Here is a 17,815-nt window from a genome sequence, read left to right as displayed (position 1 = left end):
GGAAAATAACCAAAGACGAGAAGGCATAAATGATTTTTTTTTTTTAAACGACAAGTTTGGAAAGATGGATTATATGGCCCCCATTTATTCAGTAGGTAGAAGACCTGATTAGAACAGATAGGTGCGGGGGCCTAGAGGTGGAGCTGTGGCGCCTCACAAATCAGGAGGCTGTGAGTTCGATCCCAGGTAGCGTCAGATATTTTTCTCTCAGGGCACAATGAGAATGTTATCTGCCGAACAAAACTCCGCCCTGGCAACAGGAAAGGCATCCGGCCAGTAAAAAAACACTCCGCTAGCTCCATTCAGTTGCCCAGACTCCATCCCACAAGGGATTATGCGGTCGTTAAAACAGGATGATGATGCGGTAGAAGACCCGATTAGAAAAAGAGAGAGAGAGAGAGAGAGAGAGAGAGAGAGAGAGAGAGAGAGAGAGAGAGAGAGATGGCATTAGATCAATGCTTTTTAACCATGGTAACTTGAAGATGTATGGACTTCAACTGGTTTGAGGCCAGCTTTTCTCCTCCAGTCCATTTGGCAGGTTGAGGACAGGTAACCATGGTTACTGATAGACGAGAGTATTTGTAGCTCAGGGTTGAACCGTGGGGTCCTTGGTGGTCTCTGAGCTTGGTGGTTTTCTTGCAGATGTCTCATGACCCAACTAGGTAATGTCATCAGTGCTAGAAGAGAGGGGGGTTTGTGGAGGACCGTGGGGTCCATGTTTTACTCTCTGAATTTGGTGGGTGTTTTTTTGCAAACATTTCACAACCCAACTAGGTTATAATATCAGTGCTAGAGGAGGTAGTGTTTGTGAGGAGGTGGAGGAAGATTGTGGGGTCCTTGAGCTATCCGTGCTTGGTGGTTTTCTCACAGACATTTAATGACCAAACTACGTAACATCATCAGTGCTGGAAGAGGGATTTTCAGGAAACCCCCCTCCCTTCTAGCACTGATGCTGTTACCTAGTTGGGTCATGAAATGTCTCCAAGGAAACCACCAAGCTCAGGAGCCCACCACAGTTACTCAATCGTGCCCATCCTCACTCGAATTCCCGTATCTTTCTCTCCGGCTGCCTTGTCTTAGGAGAGAACCCCAAAACCGCCACCAAGAGCCGGGCGTCCCACCGAGCCCGGGCCAAACGGGGCCGGGGCCGCACCAGCAAAGACGCCTCCAAGCTCCTCCTCCTTTACGATGACGACATCCTGGAGAGGGACCCATTGCGCGAGCAGAAGGACTTCGCTTTCGCCCAGGCTTACCTGAACAGGGTAAGGAGAACAGTTAGAAGGCTGGGTAGGAAGTGAGGCAAGCTCGTGTTCGAGAGCTGTTGTGCGGCAGGGTTGAGCTCTCGTCCTTTGCTCCAGCTCCTGCCGGGGACATGAAATCGAACGGGATTGAGTTCACAACTGCTTTGGAAATTCTGCTCTGTTCTGACCTAGGCTTCCTCAGTAGCACGAAGCCGAGTCCTCATCCCGATAAACCCCTTTTATTTACTTTACAGTGAATTCCACTCCAGCAAAGTCTTTCCTCTCCCACAGTCTTTCAAGATAGGTCACAATTAGCGACCTTTATCAGGCTTGGCGAGTGGCCAAGCCGATATCTTTCAGATGCTGCCAATACTTTGCAAGAATGCAGGAATGAACTAATTGTCTCCTGCAAACTCCACTCCCCTTTCGCTCCGCTTTTACTCCCTCTGGGAGGGGCCATTCATTGTCCACCTGTGGCTTTACTCCTGAGTCGCCCCTTGTTCTTTATCCGTTCCCTTCGTCTGGCAACTCTGTGCATGCGCACACTGGGAACAGGCTCCAGCTGTTCGTCTGCCTCACTGATGTCTGACTCTGAAGGCACCTGATAACTGTCAGACGGCCCTGGCCGCCTCTCTGCCTCCGACGCAGAGCCCTCATCAGAGTCTTCTCCCAACTCCAGGACTGGCCCATGTTCCTCTCCAACCTCACGGTCCAAATCTGCTGTCAGATCCTCTGGCGGGCCACAACATGCTCCCGATTGCAGTCATAAGTCGAGGACCTCCTGTACCCATTGCTTAGAACCCTAATAGGGATTTTGGCAACTCCACCCCCCGCTAATTCTTGGTTTTACCCTACAGGTACGCGAAGCCCTGCGCCTCGTTCCGGGCAAGTATGAAGAATTCCTCCGCAACATTTACGAATTTGAGAATAACCTGCAGAAACAGACGGCCGTCGATCTCTACGCCCGGCTGCGGGTCATCCTTCAGGACTGGCCTCAACTCTTGACCGATTTCGCGGCCTTCCTGTTACCCGAGCAAGCTCTGGAGTGCGGGCTGGTGAGTCAGCCGGGGAAGTTGGGGTAGCTCAGTTTGGCAAGGGGGGTTGAGGTTGGATAGGGGAGAGCGAGAACGCCTGGGGTCCACACCTGGGCTGGGTCTACTTCAGGTAGCCTGTTGTCAGGTTTCGATGTCATCTCAAATAAAATAAATTGCATTTCCAAACAGATAGTCTTTGAAGAAATCTTTTCATTTTATTAAGCACGACAACCTGTCCCCGATCGTGGCGTAGCCAACACTGACTTCCTGACCCCAAACATTCCCTTTCCGTTCCCCAATTCTCTGCGTCTCATTGGCCTTCTTCCAAATCACTCTCCCCATATCTACTACTTAAGCTCCCAGGAATGTCCCCCCTCCCATCTCATCTCCTAGGGGATATTATCTTCAGGGAAAATAAGTAGGTGAGAAGTCAAGCGTCCTCTTGCCAGCTGCCCCCTCTTCTCCTTCTTATGTCAGCACTAGAGTAAATGCAGGTTGAAGTGCTGACACCTGTTGTCCTCCCGCCGATAAAAACATTTTAACTTTTTTTTTTTTTTTTTTTTTTATCCTTCCACCAGTTTGAGGAACAGCAGGCCTTCGAGAAGAGCCGGACGTTCCTTCGGCGGTTGGAGATCTGCTTTGCTGAAAACCCCTCCCACCACCAGAAGATCATCAAGGTCTTGCAGAATTGCGCGGACTGCGTACCCCAGGAGATCATGGAAGTAAGACGTTTTCTTGCCCCTCCTTCGTTGTATGTCAGGTCTAGCACTGATGATGTTTGCTAGTTGGGTCATGAAACATCTGCAAGAAAACCTCCAAGCTCAGAGAGCACCAAGGACCCCATAATTCTCCTCCTTTCCTCAAACCTGTCCCTTATGGCACCGAAGAGGTTACCTAGTTTGGTAATAAAGAAAACCATGAAGCACAGAGATCCTCCTCCTCCTCCTCTTCCTCCTCCTCTTCTCCTCCTCCTCCTCCTCCTCCTCCTCCTTCTTACTCCTCCTCCTCTCCACAAACTGAAAATTTAGGTGTGTCTTATACACCAAATGTAGCCCTGCCCACCCACTGGCCCCCACCCTTTGGCCTCTGCCTCCCAGCAGTTACCTCCTTGCAAGGAAACAGCAAGAAAAAACAGCTCCTTTCAACTTCAGCACAGGCTAATTAGCACAAGTTGATTGGATCGGCCTCCCGACTCTCAGCTGATTTGCTCTCAGCTGTTTTGCTCAGGGCTCTGCTGCTTGCTGCAAAGAGGTAAATTGCTGGAGCAGATTTTTTTTCCCTTTGGCTAATCAAGCTATGCTGAAAACGAAACTGAAAGTAAAGCAGGCTGTTGGCTGTTTGCTGCAAGGAGGCAAAATTGCTCAGAGGCAGAGGCAGATTTCTTTTTCTTCTTTTCCTCACCAAAAAAGGTAGATGCGTCTTATACTCCGAAAAATACATTAGATGGTTCTCTCTCCCTATTGATGTTTTAGTTTGCTTGCTTGCTTGCTCGTTTTAACCCTCTTGGAACATCTGGATTTAGCTGAAGACTCAGATGTGGCAGCTGCTGAAAGGACACGATCACCTCCAGGACGAATTCTCCGTCTTCTTCGATCACCTGCGTCCCTCGGCCGGCCGTCTGGGGGATTTTGAAGAAATCAATTGGACGGCGGAGAAAGAATACGAGGTGGGTGGGGGGGTCTCCTCCCTGCCTCTTCTGGTCCTCCTGAGAGGGGGAATAGATTGGGACAGGTGTGGAGGTCAGACATTTTGCTCCTCACAGCTGATGGGAGCAAAATCTGGAGCTACAGGAGGTAACCTGGCTTCTTTGCCCCTCTCCTTCCAGTTTGACGGCTTCGAAGAAGTCTCGCTGCCTGACATGGAGGAAGAGGAGGAGCCCCCCAAAATCCACGCCGCCTCGAAGAACAAGAGACGGAAAGAGCTGGGGAGCCAGAATGCCGAGAAGGTTTAAAATCCAGCTCCCTTTTTCTTTCAAAGCCCCCAACAAAGCAAGGAACGTTGCTTAGATGCCTTCACAGTTGGAAGTTAGATAGATGATTGATTGATAGATAAGATAGATGAAAGATGGATGAGAGATGATCGATAGATTGATAGATAAGATCTTATTATCAGGGGATGTCTTATTTTGGGGAAAATGGTAGGTAGGTAGGTAGGTAGAAGATAGATAGATAGATAGATAGATAGATAGATAGATAGATAGATAGATAGATGATAGACATTGATAAATAGATAAGATAGACATGATAGACAGCTGGATGATAGAAGATAGATAGATAGATAGATAGATAGATAGATAGATAGATAGATAGATAGATAGATAGATAGATGATAGACAGCTGGATGATAGAAGATAGATGATAGATAGATAGATAGATAGATAGATAGATAGATAGATAGATAGATAGATAGATAGATAGATGATAGACAGCTGGATGATAGAAGATAGATAGATGATAGATAGATAGATAGATAGATAGATAGATAGATAGATAGATAGATAGATAGATAGATGATAGACATTGATAGATAGATAAGATAGACAGCTGGATGATAGATAGATAGATAGATAGATAGATAGATAGATAGATAGATAGATAGATAGATAGATGATAGACATTGATAGATAAGGTAGACATGATAGACAGCTGGATGATAGATGATAGATAGATAGATAGATAGATAGATAGATAGATAGATAGATAGATAAGATAGGCAGACAGATGCTAGATGATTGATAGATAAGATAGATGAAAGATGGATGAGAGATGATCGATAGATTGATAGATAAGATAGACAGATGATAGTTGGATGAGAGATGATTGACAGATTGATAGATAAGATAGATAGATGGATGATAGATGGATGTATATATAGATAAATAGACAGACAGACAGACAGACAGACAGACAAATACAGACTTTTAATTTCTGATTGTGCAGTCCAGGGTTGGTTGCAAAATGGGCAGCCAGATAAATCTCTTAAATAAAAATAAATGTAACATTTCCTATGGAAATTGCCCTTGGCTAAGCGGGGCAGTCCCGTAGCTGAACGGCTGCTTTGCTTAGTGACGCCGTTGCCAGTCCCACTTAGGGCCATTAAGCCAGGGTCGAGCCAGCAATTAACGGGTTCATCAGAGCTGCCTTGAAAGCGGGTCAGCCCTTCCCACGGATAACGCTGGCTGGATCGACCCCTCCTGGCTCATTTGGGATTCTGGGTCCCCCTTTTCAGGAGTCCGAGTGGCCGGAAGGACAGAAGGACTGGTGCAGCTCCTGCCATGAGAATAGCGGAGACCCCCGGCTGAAGCGCAGCAAACGGCGCACCTGCGCCAACTGTAGCACCAAGGTGAGGAGGGCGCCCGGGGTCTCGGGGAAGGGGCCAGAGAGGGAGGAAAAACTCAACCCCTCTGGAGGGTCCCCGAACCTGCCATGCGGGAGAATTGAGAAAGAGCGTGGCTAGCTGCCCCCTACCTCCCGGAAAGATTGACAGGTGTCGCTCGGCCTTCCCGCAGGTGGGAGACCCCAAAGGCGCCAAAAACAAAGAGCCGGGCGAGTTTGCAGAGGGTCGGTCCCAGCGAGAGCCCAGCCCTCGCCCGGAAGGGAAGGAGACCCTCGAGGGCAACGCGGAGAAGAGAGACGACGGGGAAGCCATCCCCGGCAGGATCAGAGCCGCCAGCCGGAAGGGAGACTCTGCCGGAGGAGGAGGTGCGCCTGGGAGGAGGAAGAAGATGCGGTGGGATTATGGAAGGGGGTCTGCAGGAGGAGGGGCTGGGTTTTGGGGCAGAGGGTGGCTGTCCTATCAGACGCAGATGTCCCTTCCGGGGAAGGAAAGCTTCCCTTCCCTTCCCTTTCCATCTTTCCCTTCCCTTTCCTTCCCCTTTCCTTCCCCTTCCCTTCCCTTCCCTCATCCATTTTCTTCCCTTCCTCCCTATTCATTTCCTTCCTTCCCACCTCCCTCCCTCCATATTTATTCCTTCCTTCCTTCCCACCCTCCCGCCTTCCTTCTTTCCATCTTTCCTCTCCTCCCTCCTTTCCTGTTTCTTTGTTTCCTCCCTCCCTCCTTCCTTTCCTTCCCTCTCTCCCTATTTCTTTCTTCCTTCCCACCCTCTTCCTTCTTTCCATCCCTTCCCCTCTTCCCCCCGTCATATTTCTTCCTTGCTTCCCACCCTCCTTCCATCCTTCGTTTTATCCCTCTCTCCCTCCTTTCCTCCCCCTCTCCTTCCTTCCTCCCACCAGTTGGATTCACCCTCCTCCCTCTCTCATTTCTCTCTTCTCTCTGCATCCCAGGTGCTCGCCTGGAAGGGAAGCCCCTTTCATCCCGAGACCCCCCTCCCGAGGGGCTCCTCCCGACAGCTTGCAAAACCGCGGAGCCTCCCCCTGTCCCTCCCTGCCCTCCAAACGGGGCCGAACCTGCCAAGAACCCACCCGCGGCTCCCCTTCCACCTTCGAGGGGGGCCTTCCCCCCAAAACCGCATCGCCTGAAAAGCAGCCTCTGCCCCACGGAGGGGAAAAGAGAGATGGGGCACGGCCCCAGGAGTGGGGGGGAGGCCCCTTCCGCCCCCAACCCCGACAATTCAGAGACCGAAGGTCCTTCAAAAGCAATCCGGCTGGATCCTAATTCTCCTCCATCCTCCATCCTCGTTCCTTCTCGGCCGAGTCTCAAGGAGCTGGGCGGCCGCTCCCCCACGGGGACTACAAAACCCAAAGCTAGGGAGATGTTGTCCAAAGACCCCCCTCTGAAGACTTTGGGGGCGAGCCTGCAGACCGAATCAGAGATCTCCCCAGCCGGCGGCACGCAGGCCGCCAATCTAACGGGGAAAACAGCCGAAGGAGGGGGGGACGTCCGTTCACCCAAGGAAGAGAGGTCAGCCCCTGCCGCAGTCGGTCCTGATCGCGGTGCGCCCATCGCAGGAGAAGACCTGCAGCCTAGGACAATCGAACCCACGGTCTGTGCCAAGAACATCAAGGTCAGCTCCACGGGGGAGAAAGTGGTGTTATGGACCAGGTAAGTCTCCTCCTTCCTTTCTTGGCGCTGGTCTTCGAAAAGGGTCGATTTTTGGGGGAGCAGAGAAGTGGTCTGCCTTCAAAATCCCCTTGCTTTTCTTTCCTTCCCAGGTCTAAAGCAAGCAGTTCAGTTTGGGGGCTCCTTGGCAGGTTTTAAGGCTGTTTAAACCAAGAGGATGATACCTACATTTATTTACAAATTTATTTCGTCTCACCTATATATTTTCAGTCTATTACAGTCATCTATCTATCTATCTATCTATCTATCTATCTATCTATCTATCTATCCATCCATCCATCCATCCATCCATCCATCCATCCATCCATCCATCCACCTACCTACCTACCTACCTACCTATTCTGACCTAGGCTTCCTGAGTCATTAAATCACACGAGTAGTCCCCAAAACCTGTTTTATTTTAACAGCTGTGAATTCTGTTCATTCACAGATGAGTCCCAAATAGTTGCAAAGAGTCCTTCGGGATAAGGCTGATAATCCCCCACCTTTATCTCACTTGACACGCTGCCAAAGACCTCATTGGCAAAGCCACACGGAGTCCAGAATCAAACAGAGAATGCCGACTGGGAACAGAATTAACAACATTGCTTTCCTGCAAAGGGCCAACGTGCCTTTGCTCCTCTTTTAAGTCTTATGGGAGGGGCCAGTCATCTCCAGGCCTTACTCCTGAGTCGTCCCTTTTGTTTTAACTGTTCTTGCCTTCTGGCAAAACATTTTTTACTACCGGCTCGGGCGAATAGGTAGTAACAAATGCTTTAAAAAAGTAAAAAAAAAAAAAGGTTCCGACGATTGCGTGGCACAGCTGTGATCGTCAGAGCCTTTTTTTTTTATTTTTTAAAAGCATTTTTTACCACCTATTCGCTGGAACCAGTAGTTAAAAATGCTTTAAAAAGTTTTTTTTTAAAAAAAAAGTTTCAATAATCGCATGTCGTTCAGCTGATCGTCGGAACTTTTTTTAATATATTTTTTTACGACCGGTTCGGCGAACCAGTAGTAATTTTTACTACCGGTTCGGTGAACCAGTACCATTTTTTTATACCGGTTTGGGCAAACCGGCCCGAACCGGTAGTATTTCACCCCTGGGGTGGATGAAATCTGTCTAAATTCCCTTCTTCTTCCAGGGAGGCCGACCGCGTGATCCTGACCAGCTGCCAGGAGCGAGGGGCCGATCCGCAGACCTTCAGCGCTATCTCCGAACAGCTGGGCAACAAGACCCCAGAGGAGGTGGGGCCTTCCTTCCCCTGGGGCTCTCGGGGATCCCACTTTCAATTGGGTCAAATGTGTCTTCTGGGAGAGCGGAGAGCGCCAGCGGGGCTAGGGAATTCTGGGAGTTAAGTTCCATATGTGCTGTTGGGAAATTCTGGGAGTTGAAGTCCCTAAATTCTGGCTGAGGAATTCTGGGAGTTGAAGTCTACATAAGCCAAGCTGGGGAATTTTGGGGAGATGAAACCCATACGTGCCGCCTGGGGGATCCTGGGAGTTTGAAGTCTGCACAAGCTGCCTCGGGATTTCTGGCAGTCCATATATTCTGGCTGTGGCATTCTGGGAATTGAAGTCTTCACAAGCCAGGCTAAGGAATTCTAGGAGTTAAGGTCCGTACGTGCTGTTGGGGAATTCTGGGAGTCGAAGTTCCTGTATTCTGGCTGAGAGATTCGGGGAATTGAAATTCCTAAACTCTGGCTGAGGAATTCTGGGAGTTGAAGTCCCTCTATTCTGACTTGAGGAATTCTGGGATTTTGAAGTCTGTACGAGCCAAGCTGGGGAATCCTGGGAGTCGAAGCCCACCCATCTTCCCAGTTGCCGAGAATCGCTGATGTAACACGGCTGCTTTTTCTCCACTCAGGTAGCCCACCGTTTCCGCGAACTGATGACCTTGTTCCACACGGCCTGCGACGTCAGTTCGGACGACGAGGACGACGGGATGAGCACCAGCCACACCGACCAGCTTTCCGACAAAGATCCCGCCCTCTCGGAAGACGAGCGGGAAGAACCGGGTTTTTAAGGCTGCAGAGAGGAGCTTTTGGGGACGCGTTTAAGACCCGCCCCGCTTTCGCTCAGCGGCTCACTTGAGACACCCTGAAAAGACACCGGAAATTTAATGATTTTTAATTCTCTTGCACAATGTGGGTTGCTTGGAGGTGAGAAGAATCCCACCGTTTCTCTCGGATCTGTAAATATTATTTTTTTTTTTAAAAGTAGGAAATGTATAAATTAATGGGGAGGGAGCGAATATTTATTGAGTGATCGTATTTTAAAAAATTAAAGCAGGACGTCGAGACGGCGTTTCCTCCTTTTTCAACAAAAACACGCAAAGGAGGCGTCCTCGGCAAAGTTTTATTTCTCTTTTGATTTCAACCGCGAGCCGAGCCGAGCGGCGTCCGCGGCGGTCTCCGAAAAGCAGCTCAGTCCGTATCGTCATCCGAACTTTCGTCCAGGCTGCTTTTCTTGTAGCAGAGGGACAGCGTCCGCAACTCGTCCAGCGCCTCTTGGAAGTCGTCCATCTCCACCCCGGCGGAGAAGAAACTCGCCCACCGGCGCAAGTCCGTTCCGTGCAGCTCTCGGTAAATATCGCCCAGGGTTTGGTATAAGCCCGCCGAGGATTGGAAGGCCGCTAAGACGGGGATGCTTTCGATCTCTGTAGAGGAGAGAAAATCGCTGAGTGGTGGGATTTCTGGGTTCGGTTGGAATTGTGACAGGCCGTGAGTTTTGCAGGATTCGGTACTGCCGATTGACTTCGCTCCCCACAATCTGGTTGACCATCGTTTCAAAGGATTTGAAACTTCGATACCCAGAATTCCCCAGGAGGTGCACTCCTCTGGGAATTCTGGGTATTGAAGTCCAAATATCTTGAAGCATGCTAGCTGGGGAATTCTGGGAGTTGAAGTCCACCCCTCTTAAATTAAGCTGGCTGGGGAATTCTGGGACTGGAAGTCCATCCATCTTAAAGCATTCTGGCTAAGGGATTCTGGGAGTTGAAGTCCACCCATCTTAAAGCATGCTAGCTGGGGAATTCTGGGAGTTGAAGTCCACTAAATTGCCAAGGTTAAAAACGTTGCTCCTGATGAAACCATTCGGCACGCAAACAACAGGAATAACTTAAGGGCAGGCAACCCCTAAGGCACACTCGCTGTGGGTGTGTTTGTGTCTGTCCTTACTTGGTGGGCCGTACGACGGCTTCTCCGAGAGGAATCCGTGCTTGTTCAGGAAGGGCGAGAAAAACTGGGGATACGGAGCCAACAGCTTGCAGGGCCCTTGCAGCAAAAGCGAGGTGCTGTCGGAGAAAAGGACGGGGGGGGGGCGGTTTTGAAGGGGAATGTTTTCCCACCCGTCCCATCATCCCCTCCCTCCCTCCTCTTCCTCCTCCCCTCCCTCAGGCTGGCTGGACCACTAACCTCAGCGTCCGGGGGGAAATGGTGTGTAAGTAACGGGCCAGCACTTCCTGGCCGGTCTCGCACATGTGAAGGACGGACTTGGGTTCGGTTCCTGGAGGGATGTTGCTGGAAAGGAAATAAGAAGGAAGAACCCTAAATTTACAATTGGATTGTGAGGAGACCCCTGGAGCTGCCAAGGGGGACAATTTTAATTTTTAAAATTTGGTCGCTCTCTCTCTCTCCAAAGGCGGACTCCGAATCAGCCAGAAGGCCGCAAAAATGATCATTCCTCCAATCATCGCTTTTATTCCTCAGCGGACCTGCTGCCTTAGCGACAATGTTAAAAAGTTACGATACTCATTTACTGAAGCCCATCTAAACGATATTAAACTAACCAAAATATCTTTGCCATGGAAAGCTGAAAAAATTTGACACGCCGTTAAAACAGGTCAACGATCCGAGTTTATTGCCTGCCCGTCTTAACCACGAGGTCATTCCTTGGCGGCTTACGGTTTAGAAGACTGTTTGAAGGCATTAAAAAAAGGGGACTTATGATCATTTTTCACACTGAATGACCGTTGTAGCATTCCCCACGGTCACGGGATCAAAACTCAAAGACACTTGGCGACTGACTCGTATTTATGACGGAGCTGACGCGATCCCATTTTGCGACCTTTCGGCAACCAAAGATCCAACGGGGAAGGCCGGAATCGGTTAACAAATTGTGTTGCTGGCTTAATGGGGATTCGCTTCTCAAAAGTGGCAAGGAAGGCCGTCAAAGGGAGCGAAACTCGCTTAGCGACCGTCTCGTTAAGCAACAGGAATTTGGGGTTCAATTGTGGTCGTAAGCCAAGTCCTATCTATATTTGTGCATCGGTTTGTAAAGGTTTTATAAAAGTAATGGAAATAAGTCTCACGACGGAAAAAAAACAACCCAATTATTGGCAAAGAGTAAGCTAACGCAGAAAAAAACACAAATGTACAAGCACACAGTCTTAAGAGCGTGCATGCAAACCATGTACAGACCCACCTCACTTGCTGCCGTTTGCCGATCCCTCGCAACACCACCGACTGAGCAAAGCAGCCGGCATCGCTTCGGTTGCCGCAGGACGACAACGGACACCAAACCTCACTGGGTTGTTGGTTGTACAAGGCGTCGGGAAGGGACTGGTCTTCCGCCACGGGGAAGGGCACGGCGGCCGAAGCCTCTGCAACCTGGGGGAGAGAAATGGGGGGGGTTTGAGGGTGTCTCTTTTTTAGAGGGGTGTCCAATGTGGTCCCCCCCGAGTTTTAGACCCCGGTGGTTCCCCCCAAAAACCAAGTTTTAACCAGGAGTACCATGTTTCTCCAAAAATAAGACCCTGTCTTATATTTCTTTGAACCCTGAAATAAGCGCTTGGCCTTATTGCCATTTTCTCAAAAGCCCGATTGGGCTTATTATCAGGGGATAATGTCTTATTTTGGGGGAAACAGGGTATCTAGGTTACAAGCAGATCTGAAGAAAATAGGGGGGGTTTCCAAGTACAGGTAGTCCTTGACTTACAACCGTTCGTTTAGTGTCCGTCTAAAGTTGGAACGGCACGGAAAAAAGGGACTTAGGGCCAGGTTTTTCACACTTAACGACCGAACAAATCAAACCAAACAAACAAATGTTTAAAAAATTACGATATTGATGTAGTTATTTACCAAGCTCATCTAAATGATATTAAAGTGACCACAATATTTTTAAAATCCGCAAGGCGTGTTGCGACTTTTGATCGCCCCTCCCCCCCCTCACGTTCGGAAAATGGAAAGCTGGCAAATTTGACACGGCCCCTTAAACGGGTCATCCTCGTCTTAATGGCCATTCGTTTATTATGTTTTGTTTCTTCATCAAATTTATTGGGCTCGCCCGTCTTTCCGCGAGGTCATTCTTGGCGGCTTTACAGACTGTTCGAAGTTACAAAAGGAACTTACGACGGCGTTTTTTCACACTTAACGACCGTTGCATAACATTCCCTGTGATGACGTGATGAAAATTCAGACGCTCGGCAACCGGCTCGTATTTACGACGGTCGCGGTTTCCTGACGTCAGGCGATCCCATTTTGTGAGCTTCCGACCAGCCAAGTTAACAAGGCAAGCCGGGTGCCCTTAATGACCGTGTGACTCACTTAACAACTGGAATGATTCACTTAACGATGTGCAAGAAATCGTAAAACGGGAGGCAAAACTCAATCAACGTTGCTCGCTTAGCAAGATAAATGTTGGGCTCCGTTGCAATCGTATCTCGAGGACTACCGTACCTTCCTTCCGGAAAAATTCAGGGTTTCGGTCAGGTTGGACATGGTGATGTCCGACATCTGGAGCCGGTAGGGGATGGTCAGCGTGTCCAGGGCGGTCGCGAGAATGGCGCTCGTGTGATAATCCAGAGACGGCTAAATGGAATTTGTAAAAATGATTAAAAATCCTCTTTTACGGAGATATTTTAACCAAAAGTCTATTTGGGACGGTTTTAACTATAGGTAATGCTTGATTTACGACTATAATTGAGCCCCCAACCTGTTTGCGGCTAAGCGAGACGGTATCGAAATCAGGATGCTTCGCAACTCTGCTTCCTGTTTACGATGGCGGCCGCGTGCCAGGATTTAATTTTTGGGACCTTCCGACGAGCGGAAGTTGACGGGGAAAGGTTCGGATTCACTTTACAACCTGGCGGCCGCAGGGATTGGCTTAAACAACGGCAGCCAAGGAAAATGGGGCGAAAAGTCACCGAGCAAACATCTCGCTTAACCACTGGCATTTTGGGCTTCGTGGCGGTCGTGCGGGTGAGGACTGCCCGTGCCAAGAACTCTGCAAGCAGGATTGAGGAGAGGGGATGGAGGTGCCCTCGTTCTGCAGCCCCAAAGACGGGGGGGTTCGCCTTTTCGAATGCTTACCTTGTACTGGAGGTATGGCAGGGACACGGGGCCGTCCAGTTTGAGCCCCAGGCGTCCGTTGAGCGACAAGGGGCAGAAGAGGGAACTCTGGCTGGACAGACGGACGATGCCCAGAGCCGTGTTCATCAGCCGGTAGAAATGCCGATGTGGGAGCTGCAGCGAAGGGAGCAAAAGGCCATCAGATCCCCCGGCACCCAAGTGCGCCTTCACGGCACATGAACCTCAAGAGAAGTTATGCCACTCCTGGTCCTTTGGCCCAAGATTTGCCCAAAAAGAAAAAAAAAAACCCGCATAAAGGAATAATGAGATGAGTTATCCGACAACGAGAGTTCCGGTTTCGACATCCTAAACTCAGCGTTCTGTCCTGTGCATGGTGCTAGTCCTCAGTGAGCCCCGGGAAATATTTTTCCTGATCTGCCGGGCCGCTGATGAGAAGACAAGAGAGCCAGTTTGGGGTAATGGTGCAGGTGCTGGCTTGCAAACCAGGAGATGGTGAGTTCTAGTTCCGCCTCAGGCATGAAAGCCAGCTGGATGACTTTAGGCCAATCAACAGGCTACTGGAAGTTCTAGTCCGGTCTTAGGCATGAAAGCCAACTGGGTGACTTTGGGCCAATCACCAGGAGACGGGGAGTTCTAGTCTGGTCTTAGGCATGAAAGCCAACTGGGTGACTTTGGGCCAATCACCAGGAGACGGGGAGTTCTAGTCCTGCCTTAGGCATGAAAGCCGGCTGGGTGACTTTGGGCCAATCACCAGGAGACGGGGAGTTCTAGTCTGGTCTTAGGCATGAAAGCCAACTGGGTGACTTTGGGCCAATCACCAGGAGACGGGGAGTTCTAGTCCTGCCTTAGGCATGAAAGCCGGCTGGGTGACTTTGGGCCAATCACCAGGAGACGGGGAGTTCTAGTCTGGTCTTAGGCATGAAAGCCAACTGGGTGACTTTGGGCCAATCACCAGGAGACGGGGAGTTCTAGTCCTGCCTTAGGCATGAAAGCCGGCTGGGTGACTTTGGGCCAATCACCAGGAGACGGGGAGTTCTAGTCCGGTCTTAGGCATGAAAGCCAGCTGGGTGACTTTGGGCCAATCACCAGGAGATGGGGAGTTCTAGTCCGGTCTTAGGCATGAAAGCCAGCTGGGTGACTTTGGGCCAGTCACCAGGAGACGGGGAGTTCTAGTCCGGTCTTAGGCATGAAAGCTAACTGGGTGACTTTGGGCCAATCACCAGGAGACGGGGAGTTCTAGTCCTGTCTCAGGCACCAAAGCCAGCTGAGTGATTTTGAGCCAGCCCCTCCCTCTTAGCGCACCCAACCTCACAGAGTTGTCGTCGTGGGGAAAATAGGAGGAGGAAGGTGCAATAGGTATGTCTACCATCTTGAGTTATTTATAAAAATAATAAAAGGCAGGACTAGAACTTCCTGGTCTCCTGGTGATTGGCCCAAAGTTACCCAGTTGGCTTTCATACCTATGACCAGACTAGAACTCCCCATCTCCTGGTGAAAAATACATAAAAATTCAGAGTCTCACTCACGCTGGATTGAAGCACAGGTGTCAGCCCACAAGTCAAGATGCCTTTTCCCGCGTATTCGTCCTGCAGCAGCTCCACTGCCTTGGACCCGACCCCTGAGAAGCCGTTGTGCAGGTCGCAGAGCAGCTGAAACCCCTGGAGGAGGAGAAAAAAAAGGGGGGTGACGGTGATTTTTGGGGACTTCCTGGAGAGCTAAACGCCATCCAGGCTCTTTTCCAAACAGGGCCGGTTGAGAAAGGATGAAATTATGGACAAAAATCTGGGATCGGCACCAGACGACCTGAAAGTCAGGAGAAAGAGCTGGGAGGTTCTTCCGAGGGTTGCTGAACTACAACTCCCAGCATGCCAAGCTGATAGCACCTGGTGGGAAGTGGGTTTTAGAAACCCCAGGAAAGTTCCAGGGTTTCTCCCTACGCTTTGTAGCAGGGGGGTCTCCAAACTTGGTGACTTTTAAGACTTGTGGACTTCAACTCCCAGAATCCCCCAATTCCCCCCATATCAAAGTCACCTAGCTGGCTTTCATGCCTAAGGCAGGACTAGAAGTCCCAGTCTCCTAGTGATCAGCCAAAGTCATCCAACTACCTTTCATGCCTAAGGCAGTACTAGAACTCACTGTCTCCGGGTGATTGGCCTAAAGTCGCCCAGCCTAAAAACAGGACTAGAACTCACCGCCTCCTGGTGATTGGTTCAAAGTCACCCAGTTGGCTTTCCTGCCTATGGCAGTACTAGAACTCACAGTCTCCGGGTGATTGATCCAAAGTCATCCAACCCGCTTTGACTAGGACTCCCAGTCTCCTGGTGATTGGCCTAAAGTCGCCCAGCCTAAAAACAGGACTAGAACTCACCGCCTCCTGGTAATTGGCTCAAAGTCACCCAGCCAGCTTTCCTGCCTAAGGCAGGACTAGAACTCACGGTCTCCTAGTGATTGGCTTAAAATCACCCGTGCTGGGGAATTCTGGGAGTTGAAGTCCACAAGTCTTATAAGTTGCCAAGATTGGAGATCCCTGCTTTACAACCACGGGGGGACAAGATCCCATGGTGGGTGGATTACTCACCTGCAAGTAATCACACTCTTCGACGTAGAAGTGCAGCCGATCCTCCAGCTCCTCGAGGTACCGGCCGTCCTGCAGGAGTTTTTCTCCTTGCCCGAACGCCTCCAGCCGGTTGGATTCCCTGCAACAGACGGGAAGCAGAATTCGGGTTGGTCCTCATTGGGCAAGAGAAACAGGATTTCCCTCCCCCCCAAAATTGAGAGAACAGCTCCCCTCCCTCCCTGCCAGGACCCCCAACTCACTCCTCGCGATTGTATTCATGGATGGTCAGGATGGTACGCGGGTGGAGATTGGTACGGAGGAAGTCTGACCAAGCGGGCGCCGGGCTCTCCAACGCAAGTGGCTTGGTGGGCTGCTGTGGTTTTCCTGGGAGGAAAAGATACCACCAGGAGATGCACGGGTTGCATTTCACCTGGAGGTGAGGCTCTTTGCATGGGGACCGAGCCCTTCAGCTTGTGAGGCTATTTGCAATAAAATAGAATGAAATATAAAAGTAAAACGAAATAATAAAATTGATGAACTAAAAATTAATTTAAATTTAAATTAAATTATTAAATTAACGTAACTTTATAATTAAAATTAAATTAATAAAATTAATAAAATTAATAAAAATAAAATAAATTAAAATGAAATAGAATGAAATATAAGAGTAAAATAAAATAATAAAATTAACTAATTTAAAATTAATTAAAATAAAATGCAATGAAATTAGATAAAACCGGCAGGCTCCATTCCAGTTAAACCCTAACTGAGTACTGTACCCACTACACACAAACACAAACACACACAGAGAGAACTTTACCACCAGGGAGGCTCTTGGAGGCAAAGTCGCCATTGGAAAACCTGTCGCCCTGGAATGAGAAAAAAAATAAATCAGATCTCTGGTCCCAGTTTATCTATCCCCAAGATCGAGGTGACGTCCCTTGGCTGGAAAAGGAAGATTTATCCCATGGCTCGTAAGCTTTTGCTCTGTTTAATATTATATATATTATATATAATATAAGAGAGAGAGAGAGAGATACCTTAGATAGATATAGATAGATAGATAGATAGATAGATAGATAGATAGATAGATAGATATACCTTAGATAGAGATAGATAGATAGATAGATAGATTATAGATAGATAGATTAGAGAGAGGGAGAGATACCTTAGATAGATAGAGATAGATAGATGATAGATAAAGAGAGAGAGACCTTAGATACTTTAGATATATATATTGATATATAGATATATAGATATATATATTGATATATATATATAGAGAGAGAGAGAAAGAGAGAGAGATACCTTAGATAGATAGAGATAGATAGATAGATAGAGATAGAGATAGAGATAGAAATAGATATAGAAATAGATAGATATAGATACTTTAGATAGATAGATAGATAGATAGATAGATAGATAGATAGATAGATGGAGAGAGAGGGAGAGAGAGATACCTTAGATAGATATAGATACCTGAGAGAGAGAGAGAGAGAGAGAGACCTTAGATAGATACTTTAGATATATATCGATATAGAGAGAGAGAGAGGGAGAGAGAGATACCTTAGATATATAGATAGAGATAGATAGAGATAGAGATAGATAGAGAGATAGAGATAGAGATAGATAGATATAGATACTTTAGATAGATAGAGATAGATATAGAGATAGAGA

The 17,815-nt window shown here is 48.8% G+C and overlaps 2 protein-coding genes across 3 annotated transcripts in view; one reads left to right on the top strand and one right to left on the bottom strand.

The window, feature by feature from the left end:
• Positions 1-9,570, top strand: part of GON4L (gon-4 like) — a 35,899-nt gene extending 26,329 nt beyond the window's left edge. For both annotated transcript variants that reach the window (XM_070950885.1, XM_070950886.1), the window contains exons 23-32: positions 1,081-1,262; positions 2,099-2,296; positions 2,854-2,997; positions 3,798-3,941; positions 4,101-4,220; positions 5,504-5,617; positions 5,784-5,976; positions 6,559-7,276; positions 8,416-8,518; positions 9,138-9,570. In XM_070950885.1, coding sequence (XP_070806986.1) covers positions 1,081-1,262; positions 2,099-2,296; positions 2,854-2,997; positions 3,798-3,941; positions 4,101-4,220; positions 5,504-5,617; positions 5,784-5,976; positions 6,559-7,276; positions 8,416-8,518; positions 9,138-9,296 — 2,075 coding nt within the window. In that variant the 3' untranslated portion in view covers positions 9,297-9,570. The remainder of the gene's footprint in view (positions 1-1,080; positions 1,263-2,098; positions 2,297-2,853; positions 2,998-3,797; positions 3,942-4,100; positions 4,221-5,503; positions 5,618-5,783; positions 5,977-6,558; positions 7,277-8,415; positions 8,519-9,137) is intronic.
• A 38-nt stretch (positions 9,571-9,608) lies between these two features.
• The window catches only part of MSTO1 (misato mitochondrial distribution and morphology regulator 1), a 12,088-nt gene continuing 3,881 nt past the window's right edge, over positions 9,609-17,815 (bottom strand). The window contains 10 exon segments of the mRNA XM_070950887.1: positions 9,609-9,929; positions 10,450-10,565; positions 10,687-10,791; positions 11,696-11,880; positions 12,949-13,080; positions 13,582-13,734; positions 15,108-15,239; positions 16,160-16,277; positions 16,399-16,522; positions 16,959-17,007. Coding sequence (XP_070806988.1) covers positions 9,697-9,929; positions 10,450-10,565; positions 10,687-10,791; positions 11,696-11,880; positions 12,949-13,080; positions 13,582-13,734; positions 15,108-15,239; positions 16,160-16,277; positions 16,399-16,522; positions 16,959-17,007 — 1,347 coding nt within the window. The 3' untranslated portion in view covers positions 9,609-9,696.

This window comes from Pituophis catenifer, unplaced genomic scaffold, assembly GCF_029215685.1.
Source record: "Pituophis catenifer annectens isolate HBS135680 unplaced genomic scaffold, rPitCat1.0.hap2 SCAF_10, whole genome shotgun sequence".
Taxonomy (NCBI): domain Eukaryota; kingdom Metazoa; phylum Chordata; class Lepidosauria; order Squamata; family Colubridae; genus Pituophis; species Pituophis catenifer.
The sequence above is the reverse complement of the archived record's forward strand: the minus strand, read 5'-3'. Positions and strand labels throughout refer to the sequence as shown.